General features: G+C 36.0%; 1 protein-coding gene across 3 annotated transcripts in view; it reads right to left on the bottom strand.

Moving 5' to 3' along the window:
* DGKB (diacylglycerol kinase beta) overlaps positions 1-23,885 on the bottom strand; it is a gene marked incomplete at both ends in the record, with an annotated part of 317,768 nt that overhangs the window by 63,786 nt on the left and 230,097 nt on the right. For all 3 annotated transcript variants that reach the window (XM_080340721.1, XM_080340722.1, XM_080340723.1), the window contains 2 exons: positions 10,647-10,842; positions 16,448-16,538. In XM_080340721.1, coding sequence (XP_080196847.1) covers positions 10,647-10,842; positions 16,448-16,538 — 287 coding nt within the window. The remainder of the gene's footprint in view (positions 1-10,646; positions 10,843-16,447; positions 16,539-23,885) is intronic.

The raw sequence follows: 23,885 nt of genomic DNA, 5'->3' as shown, positions 1-23,885 counted from the left end.
TCAGAAAATATTACTGTAAATCTAAACCATATAGGCACATACCAAGTCACAGTTAGGATTTGGGGAGGGAGCCAGGGGAGAGCAGCGGCACCCACAACATTCACATGTGAAGAGCCTGAAGGGGTTAAAACTGTCACAGTCTTAAATTCATCCAACCTTTCTACTTCATTTTTATCATTTTACATGTGCTTGCAATGTTTCCTAATAACAGGCCAATTCCTTAACTCACACAGGAATCTAAATTACAATAATCATATGCATTCCTTTCCCCAAGAAAGGAAACACCTGTTGTAGTTAGTTAATTGCTGACTTTTTGTAAGCTTTTGGAAGAAAAGTAACATTTACAAATAATTTATATCTGAAAAACCTCAGAATGAGAGAAACACATGAATTATAAAACTGGTATGAAAAACAAAAACTATGTTGAGACAGTAACAGATGTTTTCATTTTGTTAATTAAAGAAAAACTCTGTATCAAAGTACATTTATATCATATGGTTATTTTAAAACTAAGACAGGGCTACTTTATTTTCTCAGATGGGTTTAACAGTTCTGCAATAATTGTTACACGTGCCATATAGTGGTACGAAATAAAAATTAAACCCTACAAAAATATGAGAAGGTATGCTGCTGTAAAAATAATATACATGTGTAAGTATGTGTACATTAATCAACACACAATGTAGAAGTTTTATCCAACAAATAATTTTTAAAGTTTATTCACTTGTTTGTTATGGAATTCTTGCTGAAGTAGAAGAAAAGGCACATACTTATGTGATTACAAAATGTCAATTAAACATGTCTGGTATTAAATACACACACTCACATTTTTTTTTTTATCTGAAACTTGTTAATTTTTCTCATTCATATTTCAATATATAGAAAATATTAAATTCTGCCCTAAGCTATGGTATAAATCTGACAATTTTAGTGCAATTGCCCCCAAAAGAAGTTACATCCTGTGCTAATGCTCTCATACAAATACCCAGATTTGATGCATGGCACAATAAATTTTAAATAACAACTACTCAGCTACTATATGAGCAAACTTTTGAGTTCCAGACTGACCACAGGGTGCTGTTGGCACTACAGATGAGCTGCTGAAACATGGTAGCAAAAGTTATAGTCAAAGACCAACATGGAGGAAAAACTCCAAAACAGTTCAGGAAAGTCAAACTTTAGCTTCTCCTGTCATGTACAAAGGAGCTAATTATTAAAGAGCTTTACATCCTTTAAAGTGTATTTTCAAGTCTTTACACAGACAAATACCAGCAAAGCTGCTGTGTTCAGTACTAGCAATGGCGGGAGGGGAAAGCAGGTCAGTTTTGCTACAGTGAAAAACGGCACTTGCTACTAATTCTGCAGTAAGAAAAAAAAAATCCGACTCTTTTATATTCCACTCACATCCCTTGTCATTTACCATGCTTTAACTAATGGCTGTCATACAGGCGAATACTCGTTTACCTGGTTAATAAGGTGCAGGAGTCACGAAGGGCTCCCAGCACAGCAGAGTCAAACCCTGGGAGCTCTGCGGAACAGGTCCTACAAGCCTGCTGCAGACACCTGTGCTCAGGTGAGCCACAGGACCTGCACAAGCTGTGCATCAGGGCATGTCCCTCCTTCAAGGTCAGCCAGACCCAGGCTAAAATTTGAACACTGGAGAGGAGCCTGAGCTGCTCTGAGGAGCTGGCTGAATACAAGAAGCTTAGCTGCACCAGCAAGGTGATTTTCCCACTTTTTGGCAGCCAAAGTGAGTCCTAGAAGAAAATTGCATTAATGCTGCTAGCATAGAAGTTGGTGTGATTATTTGCATGCTATACTGTAGGTGTACCCTAAAACTATACTTACCACGTGCTTCTTAACGTGCCATCCCTCCTACCCTCACCTTGTTCTCTGCACAAACCAATTTACTGGGGCTTTTTTTTTATACAATAGCTAGAGTTAATTTCACCTACTGCATTTAATGTCATAGGAGTTATACGTGTAAATCCCTGTACTTAGAAATAAGATAGTCCTTTATGCCATTTTAATCAATCTTTGTCATGGGTATGTTACTTAATAGCTCTGTCTTCCTATAGAAAATGAGCAACTTAAGGGAAATGAAACTTTGCAAAGATACATTTTCCTTCTGGCAGTCTGTGAAATACACTATAATTATCCTCTTTCGATGAATAACGTTTGAAAGAAAATGAACGTTCTGTGCACCAAAAGGTATAATACAATGACAATCTCAACTGCCTTGTAAATAAAAGGAAATTGTTTTTCTGCGATGATCTATATTGCACAGAAACATATATACATGCTTTATAAATATAAAACCAAATCAGACTATCAAGCCATTTTTCAAGCTCCTACTACTTCCTAATAACAATAAAAATCAGTATTTCACAGCAACGATGAATTGTATTTATACGTCTAAAAGATTCAAACTGTATTATGAATTATAGACTCCATCCCCCAGACTGATGGGCCTACTCATTTGAATACGGCTTCTGCTGAACATGACACCTCTTCAGTAAGAAAGGTATCTAGAAGAGAAGAGCTGAACCATAAAGATTTGTTGCTGGGGGAGGGGGGGGGGGGGAGGAGTGTAAAAGAGGGGAAAAGGCTCTTTTCAGTAGCATAATCAAATCATGACTGTCCAGCCCACATTCTCTTACTAGGAAAAGAACAATCTTTAACACTAAACACTAAAATGAATGTTTGCCTTTCAGATCTTACAAACTAATGGGTGGAATGCACAGTTTAACTAAGCAGCTAGGACAAAGTACCATTTACCTGTCTTCCCAGTGAATGTGCACATGCAGTAAAAATAAGGAGCCAAAGCCACACAATCTTCAGTTGCTAATAAGGGACAAAAGTATTTGAATAGCAACCCATCCCTCATAAATTCAACCAAAATCTAGGTTTTGAGTTAGGAAAACTACCAGTGCCATCATTTCATCATATTGAGTACCTCAGCACCTGTCTCACCTCTACAGCATGTCTAAACTCACAACCCATTGCTTAAAGTAAAAGAAATGGGGATTTGCTAATGCGGAAGAACTGTGACATTCATTTCTTCCTCCCTTTCCCCGCACTGAAACCACTGCTTTCACAGAGGTAAAATACTGCTTAGTGGTAACACAGCACAGTATGAAGCACACTGTTCCACAACTTCTAGAGGAACAAAAAACCTGGGAACTACTATATCAGTAGAAGGAACTTCTCGGTTGCATCCTGCCTTAGGCAGGTCCTGGATTAGCAGGAACAGGGGCAAATCAGCAAGGGTTCTTTGCTCTTGTTGAATTTTCAACCTTACCAAAGCTAGAGATCAACAGCTCACACACTAATGAGCTCCACCATGCAGCTGCCTGTGGTGGGACAGGAGGTCCCACCACAGTTCTTGCTTGAGAAGTGGAGCAAAATGTCTGGCACAGTGGCCAGCTACTGCTGTTCAGCAGAGAAGAGGCAATGCACGATGGCCAAGGGCCACAACACCAATGCACACAAAGGAAACGAAGCATTCAGCATACCATGAAGATTTTTAAAAGGTGATAAAATAACGCAGTCTGAACTAATGACAGAATGCACATACTGACATGGTCTTTTCTGCTCAGCAGATTAGTGATTACACTGCTCATGGAAGACATGGGACACATCAGCACCAGATCCATAGAAGCAAGCACAGCTCAGCTTCATCAGGCTTATCTGGCAGAGAGGGACCTGGTTCCCATTCCTGCTCCAAGGACTATTCAGGCATCTAATGGGCTGTTTCTTCATGCAGCGCATGCAGAAATTCATCTCACCAACTATGCAGCTGGAAGGGAGGTGTCTAACCTGGCCTGTTACTTTGGCTCTACTTACAACAAATGGAGACAGAGTCACCTCTATTTTATTTTGGCATTTTATTCTGCCTAGCTTACACCCTTATTTGAGCAAGGAACACTTTTCTTGAGGTGAATGTATCTATTGACTATAGGGTTGATTTTTAGACACTAAACTTAATGGCATCCTAACTTGGACAGTCCTCACAAGCATTTGATTTACTGTGAACAACACACACTCATATAACTGCAGCGTGAAATTCTACACAGAAATATGCGAAGTTTAGGTTGAAGCTTAAATTTATGCCGTAAAATGTTCAGAATATGGTGCATGCTTATAGGAAAAAACCCTGCCTGAATACATTTAGGATTTTTTTTCTAAAGTTTAAACTTTGAAGAAAGGTTAATTTTGCAATTTTTTTATTCCTATTTCCAACCAAGGACAGAAAGTAAAGTGCCAAAATCCATGAAAAATACTGCTATTTTCAGAGCAATTACATAAAATTTAGGAAAGAAATGAAAATCTCATACAAGGCTAATTTTGTGTTATTTTCCAACTAAAGAAATTCAGGTATATAACTAAATGAAGTGGATTTTGTGAGCCAAATATGCTAGGCATTTTAGATTAATGTAACACTACAACTCATCATGTGTATGTTTCCTAAATTTACACTCTAGAAATAAGCTCCACATGGCTTTTATAGCAGTTCACACTGAAATAATACCGGAGTCTTCTCCTGAACTTCATACACTTAATGGTTTGAGCCTATACATACATCATCAGTGTTTAGTCCCATTTAAACAGTCAGATAGGGATGCATATAGATCTTCTTTCCTTTTTAATGTTTTGGGGAACTGAGACACACTATCTGCTATACCCCTGTTAAATTTAACTTATTTTACCATTTATTAGGGAAACTTTTTTTGTCTTTTTTTTTGGATCTGTGTGTTAGATCAGTTGTAGGTCTTCTTGGGTTGTTTTCATTAGGAAAAGAACACCAACATTAGATTCACATTCTTTATACTACTTCCTTATCATTACAGACAAAAGATCTTTTTCCTTAAATGTAGGAAGACTCGAACAGAAGGCAGTCTCTTTGCTTATCTAACAGTTTTATCATTAGAATTTGGCTGAGAAAGCTGTCTTTCTCTTCACTTTTTCTAAGACACGCTTCAACAGATTTTCTACTTCACTGGTGCTTTCTTTTTTCCCAGGTTCACTGTTCTTCTTCTGTTATTTTTCACAGAAATATAAACCTTTATGTCTATTACCAACAAGGTATTGCCAACATATATGCCCTGCCTGTATCTTTGTTTTGGATAGAGACATATATATTAGTCTGTGTGGAGACTTCTTGAAAAAGAACCATAAATGGTTCAAAAGCTATCTCAAATGAAAGAAGGTGTTTATACATCCCTGTTATCTATTCTAGTGAGAGTAAGTCTAGCTCAGAACAGTGTGCAATTATTATTTCCTTCAGTGTTTAACTGATTTAGTCACTGGTTTTCATTAAGTATATTTCTGCTTCCTTGAATTCTGAATACCAAGTGTATTACCTCAAGTTCTTAAACAGACACTGTGATCAACTGAAGTTAATTTACCTCTTTCTTTACAGTAACACATATAACCTACAACATTGACTACTAAAATTGGTAGAACTTGGTTATATCTCTACTATTTGTTTTCATCAAACTAAAAATACATAGTTAGGATTGTAGAGGGAGCAAGTAAATGGTTATTCTTAGATACTCTGTCTAAAGAACATTGTTTCTTTGAGTGTCCTAACACAGACCTGCTATGAAACAGCTATAATTAGTAATTTTTCTCTGTAGTAATATGTTAATGGCTATGTTGCCCAAAGCTATCTAAAAAAAGATACAAAATAAGGGTAATTAACTTAGCTAGCCATCACATTATCCACAGCATTTAGCAAAAAATGTTATTATACAGAGTTCATTATACATGCCTTGTACCATGTCATAAGTAACCTGAAGTCTGTGTGTATTCACTGTGTGTATTCACTGCATAAAGAATCATAGAATTATTTAGATTGGAAAAGACCCTTAATATCATTGAGTCCAACCATTAACCTAACACTGCCAAGCCTACCTCTAAACCATGTCCCTAAGCACCATATCTACACATCTTTTAAATATCTCCAGGGATGGTGTCTCCACTACAACCCTAATCAGCCTGTTCCAATGCTTGACAAATTTTTCCTGACACCAGAGTGCAGTTTCTAACGTTTTCAGCTTATGAAATTAATTCATATTTAGATATCTCAAAATTCATAATGTGTCAAAATTTTAAATTTAGAGAATTATACATAGCAAGGAGAAGCCACCTGGCCAGAGTGTAGTTTAGAAAGACCTCCATCAATTAAATTAATCTGCTGGCCCACAAAGTTTATAAGTTGTTTAGAGAACTCTTGGCAGGAATTCCCTTATAGGGAATTATAGGGAAGCTTGGGGAAAGATTCTCCCTCTCTCCTGTGAAGTGGAATTTGATATCAAGTAAGAAAAGTATATTTTCCTTTCTTACTATGTACAGATATTTTGAAGTGTTTTAAGGCCTTCACAGTCTCTGCATGTCCTCTGTTTCTAACTATAGCCAACTGTCTGTATTACACATTATTCTATTCCCAAGACTTCTGCATTTCCATTCAGAAAGTCCTAATACAGTTATTATACCAGATTTTCACATGGAGTTATTGAATCATATTGGTAAGCTTGGATTAGGCCTAGGTGCTGCGATGCAAATGTACATTGTCTTGAATTAGTTCAGTAGTTTGGCATGTTGTTAAGTAATAGCACTGCAGGTCTCTCAACAAGATGCACAGATCAACTTGATAAATACTTGGTTAAGTATCATTGAACCTGGTGGTGTACCAAAAAAAAATGGGAAGAAAGTATTGCACTGAAATATTTATAGTCTAAAAGCTTCATTCATTTATAGTTCATAGATACTGTCTTCAAGAACTAATCTATTGAGGTGAATGGAACTACTCATGCAAAAACAAGTTACGGATATGTTTGCAACAAAGTCTTAAGACACTTTAAACTTTAAAAAAGATTCCATTTCAGGACAAGGCTCTAATTGAACTTCAGCAATGAAAGCAAATCAAAGCATAACAGCATCCACCGCAAAGGAATCCTACTCCAGTCAGCAAAAAGTTTACTAGAGAGATTTTCAGAAGAATAATTTCTTTTTTGCCACAAAAGGTTTGAAAATTTTAATTAGTATCTCAGTGAGGAAGAAAATTTTTCTGTTTAACACTTAACATAAGTGGTATGTATTTCATGTAAGATATGTTGTGATGATTCAACTTATGTTTTGGATGTAATTTCCAAACAACAAGTAGCTCAGCTATTTACATTTATGATTCTCAACTCATACTTTATTTTCTATGCAGTATGTTCATCTTTTTAAAGCACTGATTTTTGTCATTTATCAATATCTGTGTATATCCAAATAAAAATCCTGCCCAAATAATGTTCAAGGATAGTTCACACTTACGTCTAAAATCTGTACTTAAAAAAAAATTGATTGCGCCTAGATATATCATATATATGTACATACTGCAAGATTTTGAAACATAACAAATAGAGACATTGCAAGTGTCAGATTCATAAATTCAAAATACTAATTAACTACTTTCATGAATTGTCAGATATATCTTCAGTTATATTTTCCTAGTGCATTGATTTTGTACAATAAAAATGATAATGACACATTAGGAATTAAAATGAAATTAAATTAGAAGAAAAAGTAATTTGATTTTTACCCTAACAACATTTGTTGAAAGACCCTCTATACTTCTGCACAGGACCTGAAACTAAAACTGTGTTATAATATTTTTTTTCCATTAACAGGATAATAGGATAATATTTAGTACATTACAGCTAAATAAGGTTTTCTTTCCCATGAGTTATAAGTTAATTAGACAAATATATTTTCATATATGTTTTACATGAGAATATCAAAGCCAGTTACTACTTAGACAGAAATATATGATACACACACAGACACACATATCTATATGCTATCAGTGACAAATTTTGCTCTTTAGCATACGTGCACAACTCTTAATGAGATAATAATTGAATGTATCTAAATAGTGCACATTTTAAACTGCTACATTTCAATATACTGTTTTTCATACTATGTGTATATAATCAGATTGTTTTCCAAGCAGGTGTCCATTTTGATTACTTAACATCCAAATTGTGGTCTGGCTATTGAGTATGCAGAGGTGCATAATGGGAAAGGCAGAGAAAATAAAAGCCTTTTTGCATCAACAGCTGACAACAGTAAGCAGGTGAAAAAAGAAGGGAGCAGGCTCAGAGGAATATACCTTCCCTGAATTGTAAAGATATATAAGATAGAAAAAAGAACCAGCAGAATTTTGACCCTTTCTCCTGTAGCGATAATCATGCTGCATGTACATGCCTTGTGTTAAGTGATAAACACAAGAGCGGGGCAGGACAGCAGCAGGACCTCACAGAGATTTCTTCTTTGGAAGTTCTCCAAGTCCTGCTAGGGCTGTTCCAAGAGGAGCAACACAACATGCTCAGGGGCAACAAACTACCCAGAGTGAGGAGACAGCTCTCTCAAGTCCATGAAAGTATCCCATTTAAGGGCTCAGACTATGAATACTAAAATGCAATTCATGTGTTTATGGTCAAGTCATAAAACCGTAAAAGCAGAGAGACAACATGAATACAGACTGATATACCATTAAAAAAACCCAGAGTTGCACTGCATACGTGCATGTCTCTCGGAAGTAGTAGATTTAAAAAACAAAACACAAACCAAACAAAAACAACAAACAAACAAACAAAACACCACACAACAAAAAACCCCACCCAACAAACACCTGACATATATCTATATATATATATCCACATGAAAACATGAGAATGTTTGACTTCTGTCTCCTAGAAAGTTTGGTGTTCAGTTTTCAAGTGAATAGATGTTTTACTTGGACATAAAACAAACTGAAAAGATACTTATTCAGAATAAGTAAATAAATTAGCAGAAGTTGACAAAGACGTATGTATTTACCATAGTTCTCAAACAGCAATACCTATTTCTGCACTAGGCATTAACATTTTGTAAAATGTTTTCTTCAAACTAAAAAGTACAATCCAAATGGACTTAAGAAAATAAACAACTAGAGGATATAGGGCTCTCATAAATGCTTATATAAAGCTGTGAAGGAATCACTGTGCTTTAGAAATGACAGGCAGGCAGTTGTTTTTGCAGTGGGTAGATTTAGATTCCTCAAAACTATTTGAGAAGCCTAGACATAACATTTATTTAATTCCATTATCCAGGAATAATCTCAAATACTGAGATGAAGCAGCATACTCTGACCTGGGAACCTATCTTAGCTAGCACAGGAGTGGATCTATACAGCAAATCAGTTGCTTCTCGAATGTTGACACCACGTTCATTTTTGAGGTTTACTCGGTTTTAACCTGGCTACATGGACTGGACTGAACACCCATTTGCGATCAGAGCATGTGTCCCCTCTCCATTTAAAGGGAATTCAGTTTGCAAACTCAAGACAGCTCAGTGTTGCAAACTGAAATGCAATAGACATGAACAACTGGGAAATCCAAAAAGCGTACTCCTTGTAAGCACTAAAACACTACTGTAGGTGCTAACAGTAATACTATCCATGCGCTCAGTGATGAGATAGAGGTGCTCTAGCTCATGATATTGAGAAGTCAGTCTCTGCTTTGACATTGATTGAAGCTACTGCCATCCACAGTGCATATAAAGTGATTAGAAGCTAAGTCATACGAGTAGTTTTTCTCAAGCAAGGTGCTTAATGTCTGCATTATGAACACTTCAACAGATAACGTAGGATCTTCTGCTCAGTCTTTAATATTTTTATTATTGTTTTATTTTTTCCTGTCCAGGAAAATGAAAATGGAGTGTAGCAATGCCCTTCTAATACACCAAAAATAGTAGTATGAAATTCCTGTTAGCTATGTATCAAATACATGCATAACTTCATTAGTTAAAGAGACTACAACATTTTGTTTCACTACTGCCAATAGGCTGATATGTCCTGTCTCCATATGTTCAGAAGCAAGACAAAAGCAGAACTTTTTGTGAGTACATTACCCAATAGCCTGCCTCCATCTCTTGAGCCTCAGAATCCATACAATGGATAGCATTCAGATTCCACAAAGTAGAGCAGAGAGTACTATTTACTGTAGGTTGTGTCAAAAGTTATGATTAAAAATAAAATGTACAGAGCAAATGCATCTAATCACCAAGAAAGTACATGAGCCCTAAAAGGATGTATCACGCCCATGCAAGCAAGCTACAGCACACACACTCAAGGCTTGCATACAGCATCACAGTATAGTAACTTAAAATGTATAGACAGCTTGCTCTTGTCACTCTGAAGTAATCTTCCACAGCCTCTGGCAAAAGTTTGCTAGAAACAGGGCACTATTATCCCCAAGTTTTATGCATACTGACATTAAGAAGCATTATAAGTGCTCAGTAAGCGTTTTCTGACTCCAAAACCTCCAGGTACTTCCAGAGTGAACATCATAGTAGCAAACAGTGCCACATGGTGTGCTTAGTCTGCTTAACAGGTAAAATCCGAGGCAGGCTTGCAAGTATATAGACTGTAATCATCAGTACATCTTTGCTTATGCCTTTGCCCTAGTGCTTCCCATCAGAAAAGCTAGATACACAAGAAAACAAATAGCTAAGAACTGTCAATCCTTTTTCTTGACAAGAGCCAACACAAGGGCAATTGTACAACTGAGTTGACTGTCTGAAACCAGATAGCCTATATTAATCTGTAAGCTTACCTTGGCATACAAACTTCAATTCCTTAGCATCTGTGACAGTGGTTCTTTTATCTGACCTCTTCTTTTCTGTCCGACGGTGGCTGCGTCTTTTCTTTGTCTCTCCCCAAAGATTCGATCCACCATGCATGCTTGGGATGTTCAGAATGGCAATTCCTTCCAGAGAAATATTGATTAAGTCTAGCTGAATTCCATCACACTGATTAGCAAGGAGGAAAAAAAAAAAAAAAAAAAAGGAAGAAAGAAAAAAAAGTAAAGGAGAAAAAAAAAAAAAGGAGAGAGGAAGCAGTAGAAGAGAAAGAAAAGTCAGAATGTTCTACCTATCAGGTATTTTTCGTCAGCACTTCATCATTCTTAACACTGTTAATGGTTCATTCAATGTTTACACCCAAGATATATACTTATATCTGGAAAGGAAGTATGAGATAGGAATAGATCTTCATTCAGAAGGCAAAACATGATTCCTGATTCCTATTCAGCTCTTGATTGCTTAAGTGTGGGACCATTTGGCAGAGCCATGTTATCTGATACCTATTAATTGACCCAAGTGAAATGTATCTGTAGCTTCACTACAGCTATTAGCAGAAAAATGTTTATACTACAAAAATTTCTATAGCAATAACTGGAGTATCTTTGTTGCTTGTTCCAGCAAAATTGTCTGTCTTATGATTTTGCAATGCTACTTGTTATAACACCTGAGTCCCTTCCACATGAAACATGAAAGTCCCTGCATACAAAGCATATACAGCTTCATAAAAGAGTCTAAGTGGGAGCACAGAGCACCACACTGACATTAGTTTCAATCCAAAGGCACAACTGGTGTGTCAGCATAGGACTAAGCCTGACTAATAACTCCTACTGAGAGGCAAGACTAGCAAAGCTGGGTACAGCAAAAAGCTTATCCCAGAACTTCCGTCAGGCAGTTCTCTGAATTGCCAAAGTTCTCAGCATTGCCAAAGGAAAACACAGAATATGGAGCTAAAGAAGAGGTATCAGTGCTCTAAAAGCCTTCCCAGACTTACTGGACAAAAAGAAATAAGTCTTACTGTGTGAGATAGTCCTTTCAGTGATGGAATCATTACTGTAGGACACCTTGTGTCACTAGTGTGTATCTATCCTGCTTCCTACAGCAACACTGGACATTAAGCTATTTTATAGGTGAACATTCCTTTGCTGTATTTGGCTTCAAATTATATCTTATAAAGGGACCATAATTTTCACCTTCAGCAGAATGGTTCAGAGACCTTAGCTTATCAGCCTGTTCAGTGGCAAACTGCAGGATCTTCTCAGGTGGCAAAAGCCTATAACATTTGCAATCAAAGTTCACCTGACACACATTGGATGAGAGGTTGATAGGCGAGACCTAGCCTTCATTGACTACCATTTACTCAGTCCTAGTCCTCTTCCTCACCCACATTGTTTTGGAATCAGGGGAAGCTCCTAACTCAAATAAAACACATTAATAGCAAAACATTGAAGAACCTCCACGGAAGAAAAAAGACCCAGCTTCAAACAACTACAGTTGAACCTGCAGGTGGAAGGCAAAGCATCCAGTTCTACTCATTAATTCAATGAACCAGCCAAAGTTCCCAGGATTTATATACTTATGCCTTGGCTAGAAGTAGATTAGCTTCATGCCTCACAACACAGCTAGAGTATATAGATATCCAGGCAAGTCACATGCACCTTATAGTGTGTAACAGCATATTTTTAAAGCATTAGATTCTCCTCCTGCAATGTTCTACAAGCCAGTAGGGGGTCCAGTCATGCATTTAAAACTGATTAAGGGTCTTATTTTGTAATTCCAATATACAATAATCAGGAAGAAAACTGGAAAAATAATTAACCATGCTTCACTAACAGTCCACTGACATCTTGCAGCTTGCTGCTCTGTGGGTCACTGGCACTTTTTCCTCTCTGCCTAAACCTTTATCACAGCTTTGAAGAAGAAAAAGAAAGTACAACTCAAAAATAACTGCGCATAAATATTTGTTTATCCTTAAACTTTCTAAGATCACAAAATAGAACTGTATGATAATGCATACTCTGCACGTTTTTAATTCTCCTAAGAAGGCTAAAACTGGAGAGAGAAGAATTTCAACATGAAGGTTTCCATTTCATATTTGCTCTTCAAGAATTAAATTTTAAACCTGTGGATTATATTCATATAGGGAAAGGTTTAAAGTCAAAAGACATATCTGGAAGAAAGTAGGCAGTTGTGGCAACTACTGTAATCAAAAGTGTGACTTTTTAACCACACTTTTCTTACACGAAAAAGGCATGGGTCTTCAATGTTATTTTGCAAGCAAATTTGTGATTTCCCCCCTATATTTCATGTATATTAAATATCAAGATGATTTATTTTACTAAAAATTCTGCTCATGTGTATGCTCACTTACTGCTATACATTCTAGATAAACAGATATTAATTTCATAATTAAAAGTAATCTTGTGTAAATACCCTGCAGGCCTCAATGAATCAAACACATACTGTGTGTCAGGCCTCCCACTGTCATCAAGTGGAATGTACTGGCTGGATAATTAGATAGTACATATTTTTTAACCTTATTTGCATGCATATTATATCTTTTGCACACTGACAAGCAGCAGTAACAACAAAAGTCAGATTACCACAGGGAATTCCCACAAAGAAGTCTTCATTCCTTATAATTTGCAGCCTAAATTAAAATAATTTGATCTTTGACAAGGATGAAATGTCAAGCAGAAGGGGGTCCTCTACAAGCCACGGCCTGTGGCTTCTGAAATTTGCCTAATTTATGTCAGTCACTTCTTAATACATATTTAAGTATTACACGAGAAAGATGATAAATATGCAATCTGACACCTTTGGTATTTCCCTGCTGTTAATTTATAAAGGTCTGGCGTCCCCCAAACTGACTGGAATTATTTAAATAAAAGAAGAATTGTGAAATAGAATGGCGCAGGGTCTGGCTTCCATTTTCACTCAATATTGAACACAGCAGGTAGTACACTAAGACAATTATTTGACGAGGCCTCAGAATCCCACAGTGACGGGGAACTTTCTGAATTAGTAAAGGAGGATTTCTTTTGTTCATACACAGACAAGAAGTTTCCACTACAGGTAGCTCTGCGTTGTCCTAACACATTCATACACTACAACAAAACACAGATGTGTTCTGCTCCTTCTTCTTTTTTCATTTCAAATAATGCAATGATGCTGCTAAAAATAAAAGCATACTTTTAAAATATGGAGCAAGCCTATCTAGATTAGAAATAAACACTAGCACTTCTATTTCTTTTTGCCTTTTTTCCTGGCCTCAGTCCCTTTTCAGGCATTATCTTTTACACTCCATGCATTAGATGAAAATTTTTCCAATCAGCTCAAAGTTGAGAACATATCCATGCCTGAAAACAGATAAGACTAAGGCTTTGCTCTGTAACCAAGTTCAATATCATGCAAGACCATGTGATAATTTAAACTCCTTTCCCTCACCCATTAATACCAGATGGTATAGGAGGATGTTTCTGGTCTCACAATGCATGTACAGTGCTTCAGGTATGGACTGTGCCATCTCCACTTACACTGCATCCATGCCTACTCTCGTTAAATACCCTTCATACATCTTTCTTTTCTTCTGAAGTGGAAATGATGTCTAAGTGCTCTAAACTGTAGTCTTAAGCCTCATTTACTGAAACATTATTATTATTAAAAATAAATCCTTAATTTTATCCTTTTTTTCCCCTTTAGAACTTACATTCCTCTCCTTCTTGGATGCCAATTTGGAAATAAAACATATCTTATTCTGCATCTCACACAGAACAAAATATACAGAACACGAGAGACATTAATGTATATCAGGAAAACCAACTTAATTAGGTTAGAAATCAAATATAGGGTTTGCCCACAGAATGTTTGATTGCCGTCTCCCAGCTGAGAGATACTGATCCTTAATTTTCATGGGCTTTGTTAATTCAAAATTTGGCTGTAGAGTAAATGCATTCTTTGCGCATTTTATTCAGAGTGAAATATGGTATCATACATCAAGCTCTCTCATTTACAGCCCCAAGCAAGGGGCAGCAGGTTAAAAATCAGTTGAAAACAGTGCTACTCCCAAGTGTTTAGAATATACAAACAAGAAACGTTAGACACAAGCAGATTGTCAAGCATTGTTCATTTAAAAGTACTGTACTCGTGAATAAATCTGTAAATACCTCCTAGCACTTCTTGAGTTAACATTTTGGAAACTATTTCCCCTATTATCTTTATTCCTAATTATAAGACTAATGATAATGACCAGGACAGATGAAGAGAATATTAACAAACATGTCTCATATACTGGCAACGTAATACTTCATTGGAAATAACAGTGTTATTGATGTGAATTGGTAATAATTATACAAGTGGCATCAGCAGCATCACAAACTTGTATGTATACTTGTTTTCTTTGGGATGTTAACATTTCATCATCCTTTCAACGGTTACAATTAGATGGTTTAAGATCTTTACATCTTACGGGCTCTGTAAGATTTTTGCTGGATAGAAGTATTTTCTTGGGAAAGCCTGCTCTTCAATTTTTATTTGATCAAAAGGTGCATTTAAGTTGCAGTATACTCAGAACAAATCAGGCAAGCATTTCTTCCAATAACTAATCAAATATTTTTCAGGTTACATGTACTTAAACCCAAATGCATGAAGCACTGTCTTGGGAAGCAAGACTTTGTTTGGCTGGTTTGCTTTTCCCAGGGTTTTTGGTTGTTTGATTGGTGTTGCCTTGTGGCTTGTTGTGCTTTTTTTTTTTTTTTTCCCCATTTTTTTAATCTAACATGTATGGAGCATGTTTCTACTTTAAAGAGAAACATAACAACAAAACAGGCAAGTCTGGCACAACAGGTCTTAAAGTTCCAGTCTCGGCATTCTTTGTTACTGTTCTACTACCAGATCCATGATCCTGTCAGATCATTTCAGACTTTGCCTTTCAGGGGGCTTTGGCCAGACTTTCATTGCTCTCACCATACCTCTCCGAGTGCCTCATGCTACTACAAGAATACTCCATTGACGTGTGCGGTTCCTCATTACTATTGGAAAGGAAATACACCATAATCCATAAATGGTTTCATTATTTAAATTAAATTCTCAGGGTTGTATCTTCACTCATTTCACATCTTTCATTTACTTACTTATAAATATCAGCCTTGCAAACAGTTTATGTAATGTAGGCACTTATTCTATCATCAGCCACCCAAGTAGCGGTGACACATTATTTTAAATTCCTATTTTGTCTGTAACTATCCTGTGTCTTTTCAGTTAGTGTTCAATGTATAATGGAAAGATGAACCCTTGTGCAGAGAGAAAAGCTATTTAATGAAGGGGAATGATTCCAAAAAGTAGATATTCTTTAACCTTTATTCAGGAAAGTAAGTACAATTTTAGGGAATTGAGTTTTAAAGGTTATAAAAACTTGGGACCTAGAAATAATAAGATTTTTTTTTTTATTTTAATCCTGCAGCAGCTCTCACTCCCTCCGACAGTCTTTCATTTTTCCATCTGACCTAGCCACACTCCCTATTGATTTCTAATGTTATATTTCACCTCTTGACCTCGTCTACTGTATTAAGACTTCACTAATCATCAAACTGAACTTTGTTCCAGTGTGCAGGGCCACACTACAAATAGACACGATAAAAATAATATTTTGGAATATAGGGTCGAAAGGATGTGCACTGCTTTGCCTTGTTGGATTCAGGCACTCTGCACCCTTGCTCCCTGCATTTCAGTCAAACTAGTGACATTTCACAAGTAAAGGCAACAATTAGTTTCTTACTTCTATTTCTACAGATTCATGCAGCTTCTTACAGGTGGCTGAGAAAGTTTCCGAAGTGCCAAATTCAAAATACCAAAATTTGTTCTTCATTCTGAAACAAGAAAAAAGGAAAAGAAAAAAGAAAGATCTTATTCACTATCAATATGTGACAAAAGTGATCATCCTGTCTTCCATTATAAGTAATGGCAAAGGCTTGGGAACATGTGACATCCCATTTGAAATAGATGAGCTCATAATTTTCAAAGCTTAAATGTTGGTGTCAAGTTGTATGATATCCCCTAAAGGGATAACAGGAATGTGTTGAACTGACAGGTTCAAATGTACCTTTGACTTTTCTTTTTCAGTGACTATCAGAATATTTTTTGTCACTTAACCAGTGACATGCCTCAGAAAAATGTATCAGTTTTATTTCATGTCTTACACCTACTATATGATTTCTGATTCATGGTTAAAATCTCTATCCTGCAGAGTACTAGAATGTGCAGGGCACTCCCACCATGAAGAGGCAAGGCAAAAGTGTAGCTTGCCTTAAGTTCTGTAAAGGTAAATACTTATTGTTCATTTGAAGAAAATGAAAATTTCAGATCAAACAATCTTTAGATATTTTGCGGTAGGAGAGCTGTGTTACCCAGTAATTAACTCATAGACGCATTTTAAATGACTGATGGAACCTGCATTCTGAAGTTCATTAACAGATTCTACAGAAAAATAAAACTGGATATAAATGCTAGCAAATTGCTTAGTTTATAATGACAGCAGGCAGAGATTACAGTTTTTTCTTCTTAAATACATAAAGACTGTACTTCTGTTTCATCAGATTTATTGCATACTGTTAAATACAATCAGGACACCAGCAGTACCATTTCAAGTAAGTATATGCAGTTTTGTTTAACTCTCATGAGTAATTATTATTCTGTAACAAAACAAGAAGCTAAACTAGAAAAAAAAAAAAAAAGACACTGAATTAGAATTCATTATTCACACTTAGGAATCAGATATGAACACAGTTTATCCACTTGGATAAACTGTTCTCTGACACAGACACAGCACGATGTGCTTGGAACTTGAAAATGACTGAGTTTCATGAGCTAGAAGTGAAGAGTGAAATGCAGATGTAGATGACTGTCAAAAATGCCAGCAAAAATATAAATCCTACTCTCGATACTTATTTTAAATTACACATAGAAGTGTACTTAGTGGCTCTTAAAGTCCACTTAACAGCTCATGAAGTCACAAAGGGAGAAGGGGTATTACAGTACTGGCCATTCCCAGAAACCTGCTGGCCCAAGCCAACAATTCCTTATGCAGTACCAGACCTGCACATGGATGCAGCTCGCATGGAGTGGAGAACAGAATAATAATAATAATAGGGGGGAACAAGAAGAGAGAAACTGACACATTTCTGTAGAAAAAGGTACAGGCATTTCCAAAGGGGTTTGCACAGAAAATCTGAAAACATTTGGAATCTGGTTTTGAGAACCCCCTTAGGGATAAATGGCATATTCTCAAAGAGCTCCAACAACCCAGGGGTTCAGACCAGATTCAGTTTCCAGACTCGATGAGTCTTTGACTGAAAGTGATCTGACCTACGTTCCTTCCACACCTGCAGATTAGTCAGCACACTGACGTGCTGGCCTGGGATCGACTGCCCTATTTATGCAAACATATATGAAGAAATGTGTAGTATTTTCATTTCCAAACAAGTGTGAACAAAATACTGAATCCCTGTTGGGTCCCTTTACAAAATCTGGGTGCAACTATATTCCTGCTACTTTCTACACAGAGATGCCGAATAACGAAACAATTAAAAAACCTGATGTACATATGCAGAAAAATGCTTCATCATTTCTTTTGATCTTATTATTAAGATCAACAAGCCTTTGTGTCTTCTCCTTTAATGGCCTTTCCTCTTGCTGCTCTGTTTTACCTCAAATGAAGCATCTTTTCTTTTTCGTTATTGAAAAGCCTGCTTTAAATTGACTTCTTAGCATTGTATATAATAAAATCTTTGACTTGCACAAAGATAAAATAGACAGATATATTTCAGAGTAATTCAGTATATTGTGTTAAATTCACGTATTTTGAGTTCAGCAAAACAAAACCCAGCATTGTCAGTGCACTCAAGTTTTACTAGAAAATTTAGATCCATGAATCAAAACCTTGTAGCATTACACAGTAGAAGATTAAGTACATTTATCAGGTGAGGTAGATATATTTCTAGTCATTGCAAAAAACCCTATAAGATTCTATCAGCCCAAAAACAGTAGTCTTGTGAATGTGTCCTCCTTTCTCTAGTAGACTATATATCTGTTTTTAAGAGTCGAAAGACCAACTACTTGACAGCTTTTCCAGTACAAAGATAGATGTAGATATAAATAATTTTATTCGTATTTTTCAAAAGGATTTACCAACTCCCTTTATCAGCCATGAGATAGATTGGGTTGTATATTTTTTATTCAAATGCAATATATTTTTATTGAACAGAAAACAGCATTAGATCTTTTCTTACATGTACGAACGAGAGCAAAATGTAAAGAAATAAAGATTAATTATACTAAACTTTCCATAAGCAAGATCTGTCTTCCCATTATAATAGATATTCTAATTTTTCTAATAATAAAAAAATATCAAAATTCATATCTTCCACTTGCATTCCTCATTCAAACAGGTGATGCTTATCTGCTTATGAAGACAGCAGTAGTAGAAGAGTCTGTTTAGATTAACAAACTACCCTCATGACCATTCTGATTCCTTTCACAATGCTGTAAGTAAATTTTAGACCAGTAAACAAATATGTATTTAATGACAATTTTGTGGTATTGAAACTGTAAGAAACTGAATCACGGGCTGCTATCATGTCTAATTTTTTTCTCTCTCCTAGAGGAGCTGATGATTCAGACTTGTTCCAATTTTTAACAAGAGATGACCAAAATAAAGAGCGCAGTAAAAGAGTGCTATACAGTAGCACTTTTCTTTACAACACTGGTTTTGTTGGTATAGGAAAGGGAATAGCTTATTTTTCAGGGAAGCATTTTTGCATATGCTTCAAAGCGCATAGCTAAACTCTTAAGCAACTTTGTGCTTGAAAATACAATATAAATAAAACATCAATCATGATTAAAGGCTGACCTGAACAGGGATGAAGCAAATTGTCAGGACAATATGGGAAGGTTAATACTGCCATTGCTGACAGTGTCTCTATACCGTGCATAAATATCAGACTTAGAAACCTGGATATGAAACTTAGAAAAGTTCAGGCTAATATTTGGTAATCAAGGCAAAATGATCAAAATAGTCTGTGATATGGGTTTGCTCCATTATCAGTTAATCAGAAACCCCCCTACTGCTAAAACTATTTTATATAACCTTTCTGATTAAGCAATTACAAGGCATGTCATTGAAAAATTGTCCTATATCTAAATATGGAAATAGAAAATATTTTATTCTACACCTGAAGAGCATCTATACTTCATTGCAGTATGAAAACTCTGTCATAACGTGCCTAACAATAGACTAGCTATAGGTTGCTAATAAAAGGTCACAACAATAAAACAGGAGCATCTTTAAACATAAGAAACAAATTTATCCTGGTGTTAAGGCTATACAGTTGAGACAAGAGCTTATGCTACATTTTAAAGTTTGTCACGCTTTCTGTTACATTCTATTTACGCTTCCTATATTTACTATTTCTATTTATTATATTTATTTCCACTTTAATTATGCAGTGTCAAGCTACAATGACTTGAGCTAAAAATATCTACATCACGAAATTTCTGACTGTAATTTTTATAAAATTTCAGCTGAAATACTTTGACGATTTTTGAACATGACTGGATTAAAAAAAAAAAAGTATATTTGCTTGTATCAAGTGTGTTTGATAACATACACTTTGAACTGTTTTAATGCAGCTACACTTTCAGAGTAGAAATTTTAAATTTAGCACAAGGATGGCCTTACATCAAGAATACGCTTCTGGCCATCTGCATGAAAATACATACAGAATTTAACCATATTATGACCATTTGGCAATACATTCTGGAAAAGCTTTATTTTCAATATTCTCATATGGCAGAAAAAGAACAAATTTTTGTCTCTAGTTCTGTCATCTGTCATCCTTTAACCCATACAAAGTATAAGGATTTTTACCCATGAAACTACTAGAATGCTAAATTCTACAAGAAATCTATGCAAGAACGTCTGCTCATGGACAAGCAGCACTTGGCTTCCTCCATAAACTATACTGTTCCCCCAAACACAATTCTTAAGCACTGCTTTCTGAAAACATTTCTTTTAAAGCTATTCCAATTTTGCTGTAGAAATACTGTTTGTCAGTGAGCGTCAAGAGTTGGTCTCAGTCTATATCATAAACTCATATGGTTTGCAGCATGAAGCTCTCATTCTAAGAGCATAATTTATAAATAACAGTGTATAGAATGTAATGAAGTTTAAAAACCCACAAATACATGGGTAAAAAACCAAAAAAGAGCAGGAAAGAAGCCACATAGAGTGGATGCTCATTATCTCATTCACCACCGTTCCAGGAGGTGCTCAGAGCCACAGATCCAGTGTAAGTATTTAAATGCAACAGGTCTCACTGGCTCTCTTTTCCCCCTTGTTTATTCTTCTGCCCTCAATTCCACGGAAATCTGGAACAGCATGTGGAATAAAAAATAACCAGAGAAATGTGCAGAAATGGAGGCATGAGACAGAGCTGTATGTCCACAGAGGGGAAACTGTGAAGAGTGCAAGGGCAGACAAACATATGTGAAAAAAATGAGGGGATCATTGTAAGGGAAAATAGATGAATCAAGAAAAAGAAGAATGAGAAAAAGACAGGAATCTAATTTCAAAATGCATTGAAGTTCTGCAATGCTGAAAGATGAATGATGATAAAACAGAGAAGGGACGAAAAAGAAAATAATCCAAAAGGAGACTCAAGTAAAACCACCTATTTCTGAAGTCTGAAAATACAGATAATAAGGTCTAAAAATGAAACTGGGAGTAGAGGAAACACCATACTGGGCAAAAAGCTGAACATCTGTTCCAATATTCCATCACTAACAGCGTTAGTAGCAGAGAGTTTGGAGAACACTGTAAAATTCCATGTAGTATACAGCTGGGAATAATCTAGCCTTAGCGAAGGTTTATTATTATTTATGATTTTATCAAATAGAAAGAGGGTATGCTTAGAATAGACATAAGGAAGAATGTTTTTACGATGGGTGTGATGAGACACTGGAACAGGCTGCCCAGAGAAGCTGTGGATGCCCCATCATTCGAAGTGTTCAGAGCTGGGTTGGATGAGGCTTTGAGCAACACGGTCTAGTAAAAGATGTCTCGGCACAAGGCAGAGGGGTTGGACCAGATGATCTTTACAGGTCCCTTCCAACTCAAACAATTTTATGATGCTATGATTTTATTTTAGACAGTTTGACAGTTTATAGTATGAAGCAATATGAAAAATAAAATAAAGCCAAATTAATGGGAATAAATGACTCCTTTTAAAGAGAAAAAACAAAACAAACAAAACCCCCCAAACTTGTTTATGTTAATCCATGGCTGTGTCCTGCTTTATTTGAGTTTGGAATTTCATATTGCATTAAAAAAAAAAAAACAATATAGAAGCCCCAGTGCTAATTATCAATGTGTGGGAAAATAAAAAGTCTTCAGTGAGGAAAAACTGAAGTAGAAGCAGCTATGGTAGTCTGTTCCTGCAATTGGGAATAATGGCGCTCAGAACCTCTACCATCTGATTTTTCTCAGGTCATGGAAAAGTTTTCAAGGTGTGTCTGAACTTGCTGCTTTTGGTTTATTGAGTCCCAGCCAGTGAGGCATATACACAGGAGCAAGTGAAGTAAAGTTTACAACAGATTGTATGTCATTGTGATCGTACATCTTATTTCTGGTAATAAAATGTGCTGATACATTGGATTTTAATTAATTAAATACTAAATATCTGATGCATTAAATAAAACTGAAAAATATTTTAATGCTTTGTACAATTCAATATAAAGAATATTCTTACCAAGTCCTATCCCTCTCACAGAAGTTTTCAAGAGAAAACATATTTTCCATCTTTTCTCACTGTTCATAAATCTATTATCTAGGTAATTTTATACTTAGGTAAAAATGATTTCATTGCAGCACATAATATATATTAATAAGAATGTATGACTTTTTCTAATGTTCTTCTTTTCTTTCCACTTCTGTCTTAACAATCATATAATTCCTGTTCTGCTTTATAATGAATCATACGCAAAGGTAAGGAAATAGGCAGTGGAGATGCACATCCATAAGAGATTTATGTGTGACTGGCATGATTTTAATAGAGACATCTTTGTCAATTTTTTCTTTTCCCATTACCAACTGTACTTATGTCAAGTCCAAGTGTTAATCTCTTATGGCACATAGCATAAGCAAAGATTGCACAGATAAGGCCAGAAAAGTTAGAATCCTGAAAGAACAGTTCTAGTTTTACACAATAAATAAAATTTTCACCTTATCATATAATGATAGCACCCCTAGTTACAACGCTATGCCATAAAAAGCAATACTGTGAGATTGTCTCTTCCTGACAATAATTCTCCTGCTGCAAAGCTGCATTTGACTCCATTTTCTAGAACCCACTCCTGAGCACCTTGTTCACTCTGATCACTTTCAGTAAGAAACGCAAACCACGAAGAGTTGCAAAAGGGTCTCGCAGTACTAAGTGACTAGGGTGCAAAAATTTACATTTATCCACATCAAACGTCATCTAAGGTGATGCACAAAGGAAAAAGAAAAATAATCCTAATTTCACAGGGACCTTCTCAGGGACAAGGTCTTTGGCTTACAATAAAGAGCAGTGTTGGATTGGTGCTCAATAGCATTTGCATGAATTGTGTTGTGATGCGCTGAATACTATTTCAACTTCCCCAAAGGCAAGTAGGGGGAAGAAATAAGGGGGGAAAAAAAGAAGAGAGAGAAAAAAAGAGAGAGTATAATAGAACTGGAAAAAGTATGGAGAAAGAAAAAAGGGACAATCAAGATATTAAACACTTTTTTAATTCTTCAGCCTTGAAAGGTGACAAATGAGAGAGGTATAACAGTTCTCTAAATCAGGTATGCCATGGGGAGGATGAATATGGTGTGATTAGTCACCATCTCTCCCAAGAAAAAGCTAGGACAGATGAGAAGGACCAAGAATGCAGTGGATACAACAAACAAAAGGTTTCTTTGCACAGCACGCAATTAAGATGTTCAATTCTTTGCAACAGGATGCTCTAGTTTTCATTGGTTCAAACATGGTTGGAAGGATTAATGGAAGAAATAGCCACTGAAGCCCACATAACAAAAACACCGCAAATATGGAAATATATTACATGTTTACTGTTCTTCTCACTCATTGGCACTGGACAAAGAGCAGCTGGCTAGACTGACCTTATGGCTGACATCAGAT

The sequence above is a fragment of the Nesoenas mayeri genome, assembly GCF_963082525.1.
Source record: "Nesoenas mayeri genome assembly, chromosome: 2".
Taxonomy (NCBI): Eukaryota; Metazoa; Chordata; class Aves; order Columbiformes; family Columbidae; genus Nesoenas; species Nesoenas mayeri.
The sequence above is the reverse complement of the archived record's forward strand: the minus strand, read 5'-3'. Positions and strand labels throughout refer to the sequence as shown.